At 36.3% G+C, this 18,304-nt stretch overlaps 1 protein-coding gene across 2 annotated transcripts in view; it reads left to right on the top strand.

The window, feature by feature from the left end:
- LOC149841399 (myosin-11-like) overlaps positions 1-17,379 on the top strand; it is a 32,742-nt gene extending 15,363 nt beyond the window's left edge. Inside the window, exons 20-39 of one of the 2 annotated variants that reach the window (XM_090003811.1) lie at positions 980-1,157; positions 1,348-1,553; positions 1,895-2,014; positions 2,264-2,362; positions 2,534-2,755; positions 4,155-4,294; positions 13,849-13,960; positions 14,038-14,088; positions 14,202-14,285; positions 14,394-14,564; positions 14,637-14,792; positions 14,909-15,115; positions 15,198-15,341; positions 15,527-15,597; positions 15,697-15,796; positions 15,872-15,928; positions 16,247-16,303; positions 16,414-16,494; positions 16,619-16,701; positions 17,049-17,379. In XM_090003811.1, the coding sequence (XP_089859937.1) occupies positions 980-1,157; positions 1,348-1,553; positions 1,895-2,014; positions 2,264-2,362; positions 2,534-2,755; positions 4,155-4,294; positions 13,849-13,960; positions 14,038-14,088; positions 14,202-14,285; positions 14,394-14,564; positions 14,637-14,792; positions 14,909-15,115; positions 15,198-15,341; positions 15,527-15,597; positions 15,697-15,796; positions 15,872-15,928; positions 16,247-16,303; positions 16,414-16,494; positions 16,619-16,701; positions 17,049-17,175 (2,466 nt within the window). In that variant the 3' untranslated portion in view covers positions 17,176-17,379. Of the gene's footprint in view, positions 1-979; positions 1,158-1,347; positions 1,554-1,894; positions 2,015-2,263; positions 2,363-2,533; positions 2,756-4,154; positions 4,295-13,848; positions 13,982-14,037; positions 14,089-14,201; positions 14,286-14,393; positions 14,565-14,636; positions 14,793-14,908; positions 15,116-15,197; positions 15,342-15,526; positions 15,598-15,696; positions 15,797-15,871; positions 15,929-16,246; positions 16,304-16,413; positions 16,495-16,618; positions 16,702-17,048 lie in introns of both variants that reach the window. The other variant, XM_090003812.1, reaches the window with a different exon arrangement.
- Positions 17,380-18,304: the final 925 nt, after the last annotated feature.

Here is an 18,304-nt window from a genome sequence, read left to right as displayed (position 1 = left end):
GTGTAATTTAAGTTGCACTGATTCCAATTTTTCTTTTTTCTTTTTTTAACATATAAGGCCCCTTAGCTCTAAGGGGGTTTGGCGTAGTGGGGTGGGGCCTTAGCCACTAGACGGGTGGTCAAGGTTCGATTTCCATGGGCGTCTCTTCTCTGCGCAAGCCGATGCCCAAACATAGGCCCCAAGGGTGGGGGTCCTGGCCTCAAAGTTTTATTCTGCTGGCACAATGATCTAGGTATAGCAGGCTGAGCCAGCACAACCAGGTCTTCACACGGGGTGCAGTTTCTTTGGGTCATAAATCGAAAAAATATAAAGCCCTTAGGGCCAATTCATACGTATTCCTAAAGACCTTGAGAGTGATATGAGAATGCGTGTGATTTTTTGCAAGAAAAAGAATAAAATGATGATGATAATCATGATTGACATTATCTAGTTCGTTTTTATTTGAATTTTAAAAAACTTATTTATGTAAAATTTTTAAGTATTGAAAAACACTTTGTGATTTTTTTTTGTTTATGTAAACACACACTATTATGAATCTTGTGATTAGCTTTGTTTAGTTGTTTAATATGCATATTATTTCATAGTTTACATTTTTCTTGTGAGATATGCATGTCATTCATAGCATAAAATGATGATTATTGGGTGTTTGATGTCTTATGCAACTCATAATTGTTTGATATTATGGTTTTATCCTGTACAATTCATCATTGTTTATTGTGTTATGAATTTTTTATCAAAAAATGTGACTTTTTACAATATGATACGTATCTTATTTTGGGTTTGGCCTATACGGGTTAGGATATGCTGTTTACAACCTTGTTGCAATCCACTTCTATTTTTGGCTTATCTTTACATACTTTTCTGTAACCAGTTTTTTTTGGAAGATCCATTACTGCATTGTGTTGTGAGTCATTTGTTTAAAATGGTCACTCTGAAGATCTTTTATTTACCATTTGGCTTCTGTTAATGCCTTTTGTAGATAGGTAAAACAAAGGTATTCTTGAGGGCTGGCCAAATGGCTGAGTTAGATGCACGTAGGGCTGAGGTCCTTAATAATGCAGCAAAAATTATTCAACGCCAAATACGGACACATATTGCTCGGAAGCAGTTTATTGCACTGCGGAAAGCCACCATCACTATTCAGTCCATTTGGAGAGGTTAGTTCTGTTGACTGCATGAAACATGCATTATACTTGTTTTCACCATTTCTATATCCAGTGATTTAATATATTTTTGGATTCTCTGTGGTTACTGTACTAAATCTTCACATAGCATTTGTTGGTTGTCAGTGCATGTTCATTGTTTCATGTACTGAATTTTATTTTTACATACTGAAATGTACTACAGCAAAATTGGCTTGCAAATTGTATGAACACATGCGCAAGGAAGCTGCTGCTATGAAAATTCAGAAGAACATAAGGAGGCACTTAGCTAGGTCAGCTTACATGCGACAGCAATTTTCTGCAGTTGTTCTGCAAACTGGTTTGAGGGCAATGGCTGCTCGTGATGAATATCGACTCAGGAAGAGAACCAAAGCTACGAGAATTATACAGGTTCTAACCTGATCATTGTTTCCACCAATGTTGTAAGAATCATCTTGAACCCTAAATCAATTTTCAAAACTATTCAGGGAATCAGGCGATTCCGATTCAGGGATGAATCATTTTGAATCACCCAACTTTCAACCACAGAAATACTAGTGTCAAAAAATATTAAAAATTTTAAAAGCTATTTTTTACCATTTTCAGATTTTTTTTTAAACTAGCCGGTTCAAGTCAGTTTCGTATTGATTTTCTCCCGATATGATATTGTATCGAGTGATTCAGGCTGATACCACCATCAATAATGGCCTTTATACACTGGAAAGTGCTTTACTTACACGATATGGTTCCAGGCACAATGGCGTTGTCATAGGGATTACTCATATTATAGAAGGCTTAAGAGGGCAGTGATCGTTTCCCAATGTGGTTGGAGAGGAAGAGTTGCAAGAAGAGAACTTCGAAAGCTCAGAATGGTCAGTGCCAGTGATATTCCATCTATGTTAATATAATTTTGATCATATCAAAATAGGGCAGGAATGTCTATTTTACTAGCATTAAGGTCATGCCTATATTCTGATGATAATTTAGGAATATTCTCATGTAATGAAACTGTTGCTTAAAAATTTAGACTTTCTAATTATTGAAGACCAGCTTCAGCAGTTTCTTATCTAAATTTATCCCATATAGTAATTTCAAATGCCATGTTTCTGAATTTTATCCAGGCCTCGAGAGAAACTGGTGCACTTAGAGAAGCCAAGGACAAGCTTGAAAAACAAGTGGAAGAGCTTACATGGCGTTTGCAATTGGAAAAACGCTTGAGGGTAACACGATTGAATCTCTGTATCATAGAAACTCCAATGTTGTATCACTGGTCCATCATGTTTCTTTTTCTGTCTTCTATTCAGTTTTTTTTGGAAGTTGATTGTATAGAATTTTATTAGCTGAAATGTACAACATATTCATTTCATGGATTAGAAAATTCTTGCTTTCAGGCTGATTTGGAGGAATCAAAGGCACAGGATATATCCAAACTTCAGGCCTCTTTGCAGGCCATGCAAACTAAAATAGATGAGGCCAATGCTATGCTTGTGAAAGAACGGGAAGCTGCACACAAGGCTATTGAAGAGGCACCCCCAGTAATTAAAGAAACACAAGTTCTTGTTGAGGACACTAAAAAGATTGAATCCCTGACAGCTGAAGTGGATGACCTGAAGGTACATGCTGACTCCAAGTTGGATCATTATTTCTTAGTATATTGCTGTTTGGTTTATTAAGATTATCTTTTTCCAGGATGATGAGAATGCATCCTATATCCCCGATTCATGGAAATCTGAATAGCAGAACAAATTTATATTTCAACTAGTTAAGATGTGTCATTCATATTGTCTCAGAAGACTTTTCGTGTATTTTCAGTTGCCTATCTAATTATTTGGATCTGCACAATAAGATGCAGTTTTACATCTGATGAATGCCAAAGGTGCAAATAGGAATGACCCCAATCAGAATCCGATTAGACGGATTCTGTAGCCAAATTCGGATCTGATTAATAATTGGATTATGTTCTGTATTGAGTTTTGCATTTGAACCCGAATCAGAATCTGACTAAAACCCGAACTCCATTAAGTGTAAATATCGGGTTTTAAGCTAGTTGAAACCATATCCCTGAACCCGACTAAAACCCGAACCAGATTAAGTGTAAATATCATGTTTTAAGCTAGCGGATCCGGATTCCATTTTATCTTATCCATCCGACTCCAAATTCAATTAGGTCAGACTCGGTAATGCCTACGTCCGACCCGAGATGAACCATTTACATCCCTAGGTTCTAAATTTTGTCACAATCTATGCACCTAGCTTATGTATTCTAAGAAATAAGTTTTAGTGCATGAAACCTTTTGCAATGCATAGGATAGATCTTTTTCACCTTTTCTTTTTTGTGTCATGCATTTACATCCATGCATTGGTAGGGCGTCTTCTATGTCACATGGGTGCGGGTGCGGGGGTGCGGCAAAAATATAAAAATTATATATATATATATATATATATATATATATATATATATATATATATATATATATATAAAGTCCAAAAGTTGGACATAAATGACCCTGGGTGCGTTGACTGCACCCAGGGTCAGGTTGACCGCATCGGGTGCAGGTGCGGGTGCGGGTGTGGCACCTAGTTGGAGAATCCCTGTGACATATAGGGCAAAAAAAATTTCTTGGCAAATTTTTTTTTTGAAGTCCAAAAATTGGACTAAAATGACCCTAAATGCGTTGACCGCACCCGCGTCGCATCGCGTTGACGCGGGTGCGGCACCCTGCTAGCCGAATCCCTGTGACATAGGGCGTCTTATATATTTTGTGTTTTATAGGTTTGAAAATTTGAAGCTGCTTCTGCTTTTCTGTTTTAAGTCAGGTCATGTTCATATTTTGGGCATGAATGAGCCCAAATTAGCCATTGGGAAACATATATATGTTTGCATGTAAATGGTGCATTCTTGCATAAATGATGGCCATTTGAAACTTTTCTGCTTGCTGAACATGTTCATTGAAAGATTACTTGTATTTGAAAAGGTCCTAAAGTACACAAGCATTATTATGACTTTGACAGGCATCACTGCAATCTGAGAAAGAAAGGGCTGATGATGCTGAGAAGAGATATGCTGAAGCACAAGAAATTAGTGAAAAAAGACAAAAGAAATTAGAAGAAAGTGAAGTAAAAATTCATCAGCTTCAGGAATCTTTGCACAGGTTCTTGTAATTTCTTGAGAAGTTAGTCATGCTAATAGCATTTGAAGCTTCTTTCTATACTTGCCTTCTAAATTCATTTCTCTGGCAATTTTTACGCAATCTCCATTCTTTTATTGACTTTATCCCTCTGTCTTTGCATCTAGCTTGCTTGCATAGTGGCAAACTTAAAATAATGGAGAAACTCTAAACCCGCTCTGGCATCACGGGTTTCTATGCATATTCTGGGCTTGTTGGATTTTTAGTTTTCCATCAATACCTAAGTTCTTCATGCAAACCAACACTAGAAAGCATCCAAAATATAAAAGAAGTTAAATTTATTTTTTTCTGAAAACAGGTCAAGCTTTCATCAGGGAATGTTTGATGGTTTCTATATGGTAGAGTGAAAAAAGTCCATATGATGACAATATCTAATATGCATATTGAGTCAGGCAATGAACCATCATGATTTAGTTTGTGGTTTCATCTCTCATGTTCCATAATGTAATTGAGTATTTTGTTGTATAAATATGAGTGGCAGCACAGTTTTAATTTAGGTTTTGTAGGCCATTTACATTCCAAATGTATTCTGGTAAAAAGACTTGCACATGTGTTTTGTACTTTTCACCCTCAAACTCTTGCTTACTATAATGAATCGTGACTAGAAATGTGCTGTATTTAGGATGCCCGCTTTTGCTTATTCACATCTCATGGTATAAGAGCAGCTAGCACTCACTAGGGAAATTCTTTCCCTTTGCTCTCAGATCCTTAATCCTATCTTCCTTTTTCAAGATCTCTTATTCTGTTTCTTTCCTCTCAGACTTCATTGATTTTTTTTTTCTATGTTAATGTCCTGTTGGTAGTGTTTGTTTGTTTTTTCTATTCTTCCCACTTCATTTCCTCTTATTGGTTTTATTTTGGCACCAGTTATAAGAAAAAACAAACCAATTCTTTTTGTTTCAGCCGATTCATTTATTGCTAAATCCTGCTTCACAGTTAAAGTTTCAGTGAAACTCACATGAACAAGTGTGGAGTTGTTGCAGATTAACTCATCATTCTTCAAATGCATCTCTACCTGAAATATTTAGTATAAATTGAATTACCAAACATGAGCAAGTTTTCCGGTCTCAAATATATTTGTATAGTAAAATGATGTGCTTGTGATACACCAGTAAGGAGACTCTCTCTCTCTCTCTCTCTCTCTCTCTCTCTCTCTCTCTCTCTCTCTCTCTCTCTCTCTCTCTCTCTCCAAACACCCAAATAGTTTTAATTTGTCAAAGGAAATAACTTTCTCTATTTTGGAAAGCAGAAATTTTAAGGGATAATGTTATTCAGTTAAACAATCCTGTTAAAGTATATATATATACATTAATATGTATATATATTTCTTTATGTAATAAGTAAAACCCATTATGGGTATTTTAGTTATTTCTCCTTATGTAATTAGTTGTGTTCATTAAGGGCACTTTAGGTTTTTATTATTTTTGTAATTTATTTTTTTTCAAGGGTATTATGGTCCTTATAATGCTCTTGAAATAGAGTTGTTGGGAGTGCTCCCAACATCTGTATTTCTAGCTGTTGGGAGTGCTCCCAACAACTATCCCGATGGCTCTTCTTTGCTTCCTTTTGTATATAAATAAGGGGTGTAACCCGTTTTGTATGTTAAGCTTGTTCTCAAGCATTGTCTCAATAAAATCCTTAAATGTTTTTATGTTGTTTCTCATGCCCATAAGTGGCATTGTGTTTGTGAATTGTATTTTGACCCATAAGTGGTCTCCATTTGTGTATGTTGTTCTTGCCCATAAGAGACACTTGTTTGTGTTGACCACATTTCATTACATGGTATCAGAGCATTGTTGCTCTTGGGTTGTAACTTGTATGTGAAGATCAAGAGGTGGATCGTGAGATTGGTGGAGCATTGGTTCGTTGGTTTGTTGCCTCAGAAAGAGCACCATCAAACTTCAACACATTTCTTGAAATCTTCTTTTCTTTTCTCTATTTTTTCTCTTCTCCTACTCTTTCTTTTCTTGGTACAATGGATGAAAAAGAAGTGGTTACAGTTGTTCCCGTCAAATTTGATGGGAAAAATTATAATATGTGGGTCACCGCTATGAAAAGAATTTTGGATGGCAAAGATTTATGGGACTATGTTAATGACTCCATATCGGAACCTCAACCTATTCTCACAAAATCTATTTATGGGGAAAATGGTATTACCAAAGAGGAACCTCTTAAAGATAAAGAGAGAGAAAAGGCTCTTTTAGACTACAAAAAGGCTATTAAAGCATGAGATATTGGGCATGCCAAGGTTTTATCCCTATTTATGGGGAGTATGTCATGCAAAAATATGTTGGAGTTTGAGAGGGCCAACGAAGCATGAGTTTATATCAAAGAAAACCATACCCAACATGATGGTGCCCATAAATGGGACTTACAAGATGAGATTCATAATTGTAAACAAGGAGAAAGAAGTGTTAGAGAGTACTATGGTACTCTCAAAAGACTTTGGGACTAAATGGCTAAAATGGAGCCTATTTGGGATACCCTTGATGATGCTCATTGTAGGAAAAATTAAATCCTTGGTGAACAAATTTTTCAATTTATGAGAGGGCTTAGGCCCGAATTTGAACATGTTTGTATTTCTATCATCCACCAGAAAAAAAAATCAAGAGGAGCTTCTTCTTTTGCATGAGATTCTAGCCCAAGTTTGCATGGAAGAAAAAAGGCTAAAATCCATGACCGAATCTAAAGAGTCTAAGGACAATGTATTGGTGGTTTCTAGAACCGGTGTCAATACTTATTCTTACAAGTCTCCTCACTTCTACAAGAATAATAATAATTCTTGGAAGTCAACGAGAAATAGAGGAGGTATGATGGGAGAAATGATACAAAAAAAAGAATTACTTGTTGTAACTGTGGAGAACCGGGGCACATCAAACATTTTTGCCCAAAATTAAAAAAGGATGAGAAAAGAGTAGCTACCCTAGAAGCTCCTCAAGAAAACAAGAAAGCCTCCAATTCTGGTTTTCAAGTCATGCCCTTGTCTCAACTTGCAGAAGCTCTACAACCTCTTCTCAAAGGCTCATCCTCCTTAACGGGTGTCACGGTCTTCTCTTCCTCACCTCTCGGTAAGATTTCTTGGCTCTTAGATTCCAGTGTCTCATTTCATATGACCCATAACAGTACTATCCTCTTTTATTGTGTTGTTAATTCAAGTAGATTTAATGTTTTTATCGAGGATGGATCCTCTTGGAATTAAAAGAATTGGAATTTTTTCAAACTCTTTAAAATTTTCTATTCCAAAAATCAGAATTGTTTCAAAACTTAACTTAAATCTTCTTTTAGTTTCCCAAATAATCGACTATGGTTGTAAGGTCTCCTTCACATCTGACCATTGTTTAATACAGGATCTCCAGTCTGGCAAGCAAGATTGGGGAAATGACATAGAGAAAGAGATCTCTACTACATGGACCAGTTGCTCATTCCCAAAGATTTTTTTTGCTTCAATGTATAAAAATTAGATATTTTTCTTTGGCATCAAAGACTAGGTCATCCTAGTATTTCTAAATTATCCAATGTATCTCATTTGAGAAAATTTTATAATGAAAAATCCAATATACCGACCGTATTCTTGGGAAAATGAAAGTCATTTCTTATTAAGAGATAACCTTTGTTGCCTCTAAACCACTTGAATTAATACACTCAGATGTTTGGGGTCTTGCTCTTGTTGCCTCTAAAGGAGGATTTACTTATTATGTGATATTTATGGATGATGAATGTCGTTTCACTTGGATTTTCTTTCTTAGGCACAAATATAAACTTTTTGAAACTTTCAAAACTTTTCACAAAGAGTATATGTCAAAAGACTTTAAAAATTATTTTTTGAATCACGGCATTTTACATAAAAAATCTTGTGCAAAAACGCCTCAACAAAATGGTTTAGCCGAAAGGAAACACAGGCATATAGTGGAAACCACTAGAACCCTACTTATGTCTAACATGTTCTAAAACACTTTTGGCCTAAAGTTGCGCTTGCTTCGGTTTACCTCATAAACAAACTTCCTTTAATCAACTTCAAAATATTTTTCTCTATGAGAAACTTTATAAAACTACCCTTTACTATTTCAGACTAAGGACTTTTGGATGTAAATGTTTTGTCCTTACAAATAAAAATGATAAACTTTCACCTAAAGCTATTCCTTGTGTTTTTCTTGGTTACGAAGAAACCCCAAAAGGATTTAGATGTCATAACTTAAAACATGATAAACTCTATATATCAAATAATGTTATCTTTATAGAGCAAGAAAGATTCTTTGATTTAAATGTGCTTATTAAAGAAAAAATGATTACTCTTTTCTTGAGTTACTTCCTACATGTAATGATGATATATTAAACAACAATGATAATGATGAACCTCGATCTGACATCCAGTATGGTGAGTCTAATGACATTAATGATGAACCTCCAGTTATCCAATATGGAAGATTTGGTGATAGACATCCAAATGCCTTAGAACAATATTCTAGCATAGAACCAAGCTCTCTTAGAAAATCCACTAGAATACATAGGCCTCCAGATAGATTTGTATCCTATGAAAATTTTGTTCCTCAATATAGAGCATGTCTAGCCAAGATTTTTTCTTATTTTGAATCTTCCTCATATAATCAAGCAAAAAATTGTCCTGAATGAATGAGTGTTATGAATGATGTAATACAAGCCTTAAAAAAATAAAAAACCTGAGATATAAGAAGTCTTTCTCATGGAAAGAAGATAATAGGTTGTAAATAAATTAAAATCAAGAGTGATGAAACTTTAGAGAGATATAAGGTTAGATTGGTGGTCAAGGGTTATTTTCAGGAGCATGATATAGTTTATGATGAAACTTTTGCCCTAGTTGCTAGGATGACTTCCGTTCAAACTCTTATAGTTGTAGTTGCCATCAGATGTTTGCCTATTTATCAAATGGATGTCAAGAATGCCTTTCTCAATGGTGAATTAAAGAAAGAAATTTATATGGACCCACCACCTAGATATGAGGCTCCTGTTGGAAAGGTGCTTCATTTAAGAAAAGCCTTTTATGGTTTAAAACGGGCACCTAATGCCTGGTATGATCATTTTAGTTTTGTTATGGTAAAATTGGGTTTTACTTCCTGCTATACTGACACTGCTATGTTTATTAAGAAATCTGATGTAGTATTGTTATTCTTCTCTATGTTGACGACATGATCATCACTGGAGGAGAAAAGACAAGGAGTTAGTTTTATTAAGAATGTTTTAAAACAAAGTTTTGAAATGACTGATTTAGGCTTTCTTAGATATTTTTTAGGGATTAAGGTTGTATATTTCGCTTATGGTTATTTTGTAACTCAATCTAAGTTTGCTAGACAAGTCTGAAATTACAAATGAAAAAGGGTGGACACTCCTGAATTGATAAATGCAAAAATGAAGATAGATGATGGCACACCTCTGGATGATCATACTCCTTATCGCCAAATGATTGGGGCCCTCACGTACTTTGACCATTATCAGACCTGATATCTCATATGCAGTCAATTCCAGCATTCCCATACCATTGTGCACATGAGTATTGTTATGTGTATCATTAGATATTTACAAAATTTTGTTTCTAAAGGGATTGCTTTTTCTTCCTCTTTCCCACTCGAATTAATTTTTATACTAACTCTGATTGAGGAGGAGATCCTAATGATAGACGCTCAACTACCGGTTTTTATGTGTTTGCAGGTGAAACATTAGTGTCTTGAAAATGTAAGAAGCAACAAAAAGTGTTGTCGTATACCGAAGTTGAGTATCATGTCGTGGCCACCACAATATCTCAAATTGTGTGGTTGAGAAGATTAGACATGGGGGTGCATATGCAATCACTTGCACGGTTATGCTGTGACAATAAAAGCGCCATCTACATAGTCGACAATCACATGTTTCATGAGTGCACCAAACATATTGAAATTGATTGCCACTATGTTCGTGAAGAGTACCTGAAGAAGACCATTATCTTGCCTTATGTAGCATCGGAATGTCAGTTAAGTTTTAGAGGGAGTGTTAAAGTATATATATGCTAACATATATATACATATTGTTTTGCATATGTACATATATATACATTAATATATTTCTTGATGCAATAAGTAAAACCCATTAGGGGTATTTTAGTCATTTCTCCTTGTGTAATTAGTTGTGTTCATTAGGGGCACTTTAGGTTTTTATTATTTTTATAATTTATTTTTTTATCAATGGTATTATAGTCCTTATAATGCTCTTGAAATAGAGTTGTTGGGAGTGCTCCCAACAACTATATTTCTAGGTGTTGGGAGTATTGAGATGTGATATATGCCACCAACGCTTGATCATGTTTCATCCAGGAAATATATTATGGATTCTGAACCTGTAAAGATTTAAGAACAACCCCTTTTTCATCCTTTTCTTCCTTTAATATGAATTCTGGTGGGGTCTGAATCGATTCATCCAAGTAACCAGAAAGGTCTTGGCTCTAAATAAAAGAAATAATTTGAGGTATTTAATTTTTTCGAAACTAGTTGATTGAGAAAGCTTGCTGAAAGAACTGAAGAGGAAGAAGAAGAATCCATGGTAGGTAAAGAAGGAATAAAAAGAAACAAAAAAGAAACACTACAATAACATAATTTGTTTGCATTTTTTTGCAGATCAAGGATAACCTATGTCACATGGGTGCGGGTGCGGGTGCGGGTGCGGGCGCGGGTGCGGGTGCGGGTGCGGGTGCGGGGATTCGGCACTTCCAAAAAACCCGGGTGCGGGGGTGCGGCAGGGGCAAAAATGTAATATATATATATATATATATATATATATATATATATATATATATATATATATATATATATATATATATATATATATATATATATATAAAGGGGAGAGAGAAAATCCTTTACGCAAAAAAGGATTTGAAAAGCTCCTGCCAGGAGCTGTCAGCTGCTGACAGCTCCTGCCAGGACTGGCAGCAGCTGACAGGAGCTGTCAGCTGCTGACAACTCCTGCCAGGACTGACAGGAGCTGCCAGGAGCTGCCTTTTCAAATCCGATTTTCTCTGCTGACAGCTCCTGTCAGCAGCTGACAGGAGCTGTCAGCCGATTTTTTTTTTTTAAAAAAAATCGCAGGAGCTGTCAGGAGCTGCCTTTTCAAATCCGATTTTCTCTGCTGACAGGAGCTGTCAGCAGATTTTTTTTTTTTTAAATTCGCAGCCCATCAACAGCTGTCAGCTGATTTTTTTTTTAAAAAAATTCGCAGCCCATTTTAGAGGGCAAATTTTTAAAAAAAAAAATCCAAAAAAAAGGACCTAAATGATCCTGGGTGCGGTCAACGCACCCAGGATCGGGTTGACCGCACCCGGTGCCGCACCCACACCCGCACCCGCGTCGAGTCGCGTCGACGCGGGTGCGGCACCCTGCTAGCCGAATCCCTGTGACATAGAGGATAACTCACATAAATATCAGATGAATGCAGCAATAAGACATGAGTGGTCAATAATTATAAATAAATGATTATTTTAAGATATGTGATATTAAAAAATTAATTATCACAATAAATATATAGAGACATTTCAAAGGATATAAGATTCAATACATATCTAATTGAAAATTTTGCTAGATGAAATCTGGTTTGAGAAAACAGTCAAGAAAAGGAATCCCAATGTTCCAAATAAGAAAAAGGAAAAAAAATCCAAAATCGATCTATTTTTTTTTTATTAAAAGGAACATAGATTTTTTGTTTTTGTCCAGTTTCAAACAAAACAATCAATCAGCAACAAGATGAAAATAAGAGCATACTTAGATCGGTATATTTAATCTATATATATATTTCTTATTTTCTCGAAAGGAATGGAAGAAGCAAGAAGAACATCAGGAAGAGGAAGAAAGAGAAAAGGAGGGAAGAGAATAGAGGGAATCAAAGAATAGGAGAAGTCAATACTTTCTTAACTCACCTGGATGGAGGAATCAAAACCCTGCTCTGATACCATATAAGTGTGAAGAATCCTTGCAAACAATCAAGTTTTCAAATAACTTGATACTTCAAATACTCAATACACAAAATAAATGCACAGTGTTTATAAGCTTTACACCACAAAAGAAGTGCAATAAATGCACAGTGTTTATAAGCTTTGAGATGAACTGTCACTATGTTCGGGAAGCGTATCTGAAAGGAGTTATAGATCTTCCATATGTAACTTCAGAATATCAGTTGGCAGATTTCTTCACCAAAGCTTTGTGTGCTCCACGGTTCAATTTTCTCCTTTGCAAACTTTCGGTCATCTTGCCCTAAGTTTGAGGGGGGGTGTTAAATTGTAATTTATAAGACAATGTATTTTTTATATATATTTTATATATATATAAAAGAAGATACATATACATATATATATTTCATATATGATATGTATTCATCTACTTGTATATATAAAATATATTTTTTTTTATTGTATTGGCTGTAGGGGTAATTTAGTCATTTCTACATTTTACGCATATTCATGTTTTTGAATATGATTGTAATTCCTCCTTTTTATTTTTTTATTTTTGTAATTTTTTTCATTTCTTATTTTTGTTTTTTTATATAATGTTTTTGTACACAGTCAGTGGCTGCATTGATTGTGTACACAGTTTTAAAAATATAGACGTTGGGCTGATTCTCAACGTCTCTAATAAGAGCTGTTGGGAATAGCCCAACGTCTCTTAAGTTTGCTTATAAATAAGGGCTATGTGAGCACATTGTATGTATGTATTAGAGTAAGGAGTTGTCTCCTTAAGCTTATAAACACTGTGCATTTATTGCACTTTCTTTGGTGTAAAGCTTATTTGAAAACTTGATTGTTTGCAAGGATTCTTCACAATAAGATCTGCACCAGAAATCAGTTTTTAGAGAAGAAGAGAGAGAGGAGGAAGAAAGAAGCTGCAACAAAATGATTCTCCACACCTTTCATTAGGGTTGTGGGTTACTTTAAAACATTATGTATTTTATATGAAAAAAGTACCTCTAATTAATATACAAGAAACAATACAACTAAGAGGGGTAATATGGCCAAGCTGAACATAATATATTACAATATGCTTGGGACATCAGACAGACTTTAGATCTGGATCCAGATCCAATAGATCACGTCTCCATAGGGATCACTTCCCAATGGCTCTTCTTTACTTCTTTTTGTGTCTAAATAGGGGGTGTAACCCCTCTTGTATGTTAAGCTTTATCTCAAGCATTGTCTCAATAAAATCTTTATATTTTTTATGTTGTTTCTCATGCCCATAAGTGACATCGTGTTTGTGTTTGTGATTGTATCTTGACCCATAAGTGGTCTCCATTTGTGTATGTTGTTCTTGCCCATAAGAGCCACTTGTTTGTGTTGATCACATTTCATTCACTAATATGGGCGTGCCATGATTTTATCCTCTGAAACTTTGTCCACATATAAATCTCTACTATTCTACTTTACAACTTTATAATGTTTAAAATGAAAGTGCATTCTTGCTCTTTATTATGTTTTACTTTGAGAGTTGCTCTCTTCGCTGATGATTTGCTATGATTTTGTAAATCAGGCTTGAGGAAAAAATATCCAACTTGGAGTCAGAAAATCAGGTCTTCCGTCAGCAGGCTTTGACTATTGCACCAAATAAGCTTCTCTCAGGGCGATCTAGATCAATTATTCAGGTAAGGAAAACACTGGCTTTTGTTGATAAAATTTCAACCAACTTGCTGTACTGAAAAGCCCTTATTTACACTTGCAGAGGAGTCCTGAGAACGGTCACATTTTGAGTAGTGATCCAAAGGCATCTATTGTAAGTTGATCTCTCTTCTCCAAGGAGATAACTTCCGTTCACTTGCCTCAACTCTTTCTTTTCTGAGTCATTCTTCATAATGTGTCTTAGTTTCATGATGTCAATGATCTCAGGATTCACATAGTGCTGCATCAGGCCAACTGGATGCTTCTGAAGTAGAGGACAAGCCACAGAAATCACTTAATGAGAGACAACAGGTAATAAATTTATTTTCCATTATTCAAGTTATTTCACAGGTATGTTTCTATTGGCTGAATTTGGTCATCAGTTGTTCTGAAGCAATTTACTGCACATACCATCTTCAGGAGAATCAGGAATTGTTAATTAAGTGTATCTCTGAAGACTTGGGCTTCACTGGAAGCAGGCCAGTTGCTGCTTGCATTATATACAAATCCCTTCTGCAGTGGAGGTCATTTGAAGTTGAACGAACCAGTGTGTTCGACCGTATTATTACAAAAATTGGTCAAGCAATTGAGGTATGTCCTGTATATTCTGTCAAAGATCTTGATGTGTGCATTTGTTCCTAAATTTGTTACCAATTATTGAAGCCCCAGGACAACAATGATGTGTTAGCCTATTGGCTGTCCAATGCATCCACTTTGTTGTTACTACTTCAACGTACACTAAAAGCAAGTGGGGCAGCTGGCATGGCTCCACAACGACGTCGATCATCATCAGCTACTTTGTTTGGTAGGATGACTCAAGTAAGACACAAGTTGTTTGCCTTATTAATTCTACATATCCATACTGCAGTTTGCTTCTGTACTCTTCTTAAAGGTCAGGGATTTATTGATTTTCTTGTTTTGATGGCATTATTCAGAGTTTCCGGGGATTACCACAGGGAACTAATCTTTCATTTATAAATGGGACTGTGATCAGTGGAGGAGATTCCTTGCGGCAAGTTGAAGCCAAATACCCTGCTTTATTATTCAAGCAGCAACTTACTGCATATGTAGAAAAGATATATGGCATGATACGGGATAATCTGAAGAAAGAAATATCCCCTTTGCTTGGTTTGTGTATTCAGGTAAGCTAATATTTTGGTTTACATGCTTTCTTGTTTCTTGTGTTCCTTAATTGTGAGTTTATGTATAAAATGGCCCATTCAGGCACCTAGGACATCTCGTGCAAGTCTAGTGAAAGGATCTTCTCGTTCTCATGCAAATTCTGCTGCTCAACAAGCTTTAATTGCTCATTGGCAAGGGATAGTGAAAGCCCTTGGCAATTGTTTGAACACATTGAAAGCCAATCATGTAAGCAAGGGCACCCTTTTTTCTTTTATTTGCCCAGATTCCTTGTCTAACATTATTTCTGATGTGTATGAAGCTGAAGCTAGCATGATCTCAAGTCAACTAGTTGAAATTATGAGTAGAAAACTGGAAATGCTGTCTGGTAATATCTATTTGACGTTATGGATCCTTCTGTCTGTTTAACTCAGGTACCTCCATTTTTAGTGCGGAAGGTTTTCACACAGATATTCTCCTTTATCAATGTACAGCTGTTCAACAGGCAAGAATCTGATCACTTTGTCCCGCTTGAAAGATCAAGGGATCAATCCTAGTTTCTACACAAAGTTGTTTCCTCCACTAACTTTCGTTTTTCATGCAGCCTTCTATTAAGGCGTGAGTGCTGCTCATTTAGTAATGGAGAATATGTTAAAGCAGGATTGGCTGAACTAGAGAATTGGTGCGACACAGCTACTGATGAAGTATCTCCACCTCTGCTTAGTATCATATTCCATAGTTCTTGATTTTTCAATTGCCTGAATTGATTTTCATTGCAGTATGCAGGTTCAGCATGGGATGAGTTGAAGCATATCAGACAGGCAATTGGTTTTCTGGTAATTATTTGTCTTTTGTGTGTGTGTGTGTGTGTGTGTATGTGTGCAGATGTATGTGCATGCATATTGGGGTGGGGGAGGAATGATCTAAGTTTAATCCCAGTACATTGTAAAGAGATCAAATTGATCTGTGGCATTTTAAGCTGGGATAAGCATGGTGGGGCATCCACATACTATCATATTCTCTTGGGATATTCCCATCTTTCTGACCTGAGTGGACGTTAGTAAATAAAAATAATCAATTGTAGAGAAAATATTAATCATGTTGTGCTCTGACAAGCCCAGGGACTTATTCGTGACATGGTTTACCTCATTCAGGTTATACATCAGAAGCCAAAGAAAACACTTGATGAAATAAGTCATGATCTTTGTCCCGTGAGTGGTTCATCTCTAATGGTTTTCCTCTCTAAAGTGCATGCACAAGTGATTCTGAGAAACTTCACTAACTGTTACCTTTGTCTGTGTTTGTTTGCCATTGCTTTCAGGTGCTCAGTATACAACAGCTATACAGGATCAGTACAATGTACTGGGATGACAAGTATGGCACGCACAGTTTGTCCTCGGATGTAAGTTATATTGGATGCCATTACTCAAAACTAGGTTAGGATCAACATTGTTGTAATGTTTGTGGTGATCATGGTCCTAATTATGTGTGGACGACTTTCTGCTTTGGTGGTTTCCTTATCTCAGGTTATTTCGAACATGAGGGTCCTGATGACTGAGGATTCAAACAATGCTGTGAGCAATTCTTTCTTGTTGGATGACGATTCCAGGTCAGTGATATAATTGTGAACAGTTACAATCATTTTCCTAGAATATCTAGGTAGTCTTCACATGCTTAATAAGCCTGAACAGCAAGTATGGGTGCTAATAAGGGCCTGAAAGCCCTGTGTCCCAGGCACATGATTCTACTTTGTCATTGGCTGCATTAAAAATTAGATGAAGCAAACTGGGTCTATAAGAAACTAGAATCAACCCTTGCCATTCTTGCTGGCAGATCCCTCATAGTCATTCCTAGGTGTCTCAAGGCATCTTGAAATCTTAAGCAAATTGTTTATGCTATGCCATGGGCCATAACTCCTGACTCCCAGAGATTGCAATCTCTTGTTTATGGTTGCAGCATTCCCTTCTCAGTGGACGACATTTCAAAGTCGATGGCACAGATAGATATTTCAGATATCGAGCCACCACAGATGCTTCGTGAGAACTCGGGTTTCACCTTCTTGTTACCACCACGTACAGAGTAGTCTTCTTCTCTCAGCCTCACCTGTGGATCATTCAGTCTACATGCACCAAGAGCTCTCTTAGTTGATATATGCACAACATTTCTTCAAGCGTCATTCTTTTAATCATTTATTCTGTTGCCTTGGAAAGAGTAAGGCTATTCTTTTTAGCTCTCCTGGGGGCTGTACAGCAGGAACTGGAATTCCCAAAGGAGCTGGAATTCTCCAAGGGGGGGGGGGGGGGGGCTTGGCCTGCTCCCCTAGTATATCATGCATTGCAGCAGATACGCTTCAGTTTTCTTCCTCCTGTTGTAATAAATTTTCTGTTTTGACTTTTTATAGCAACATATTAGTGAATACAGGAACACGTTTTAACCAAGTTGTTTTAAGAAATTTGAGTAATATTTAATCCTTGTTGAAGGTGTTATCCCACCTTTCTGGAGAAGTAGCTAAACTGTATCCCAATAAAAAAAAGTACCAAGCTATGTCACACGGACTCGGCTCCAAGGTCGCCGCACCCGCGTCGACACGCACCGACACGGGTGCGGCTCGGACTCGGTCAACCCGACCCTGGGTGTGGTCAACGCACCCAAGGTCATTTTGGTCCATTTTTTGGAATTTTTTTTTTTGAATTTTTTTTTAAAAAATTTTCTGGGCTACAACTGTAAGGAAAAAAACCCATCACAACTAAAAAACCTGTACACTTTCAAGTTTTAAGTACAGAATGGGCACAACTCAAGTTTTTGTGGTTTTTTCCTGTATGAAGAAAGTGAATTATTACAGTGTATGAAGAAAGTGCCCAAAAGTGAATTATTCCTGTATGAAGAAAGTGTACAAAATGCCTTCACAACTCATCACCTGTCCCCTAATGGGCACAACTTTGACCGAGTCTTATTTATATATATATATATATATATATATATATATATATACTTTTTTTTATTTTTTATTTTAATATATATAGCCGAATCCCCGTGTCCAAAATTTTTGAAATTGCGCCGCACCCGTGTCGCACCCGCACCCGCACCCATGTGACATAGGTACCAAGCAGAAGAATGGGTCGAATTGTGGAAAAAAGTTGAAAAATAAGTCTCCAAACTTTTACTCAATTTATCCCAACTTTCCCAAAATAAACTGGGATATTGCAGCATAC

Source organism: Nuphar pumila, chromosome 4 (genome assembly GCF_984573655.1).
Source record: "Nuphar pumila chromosome 4, dmNupPumi1.hap1.1, whole genome shotgun sequence".
Lineage (NCBI taxonomy): Eukaryota > Viridiplantae > Streptophyta > Magnoliopsida > Nymphaeales > Nymphaeaceae > Nuphar > Nuphar pumila.
The sequence above is the reverse complement of the archived record's forward strand: the minus strand, read 5'-3'. Positions and strand labels throughout refer to the sequence as shown.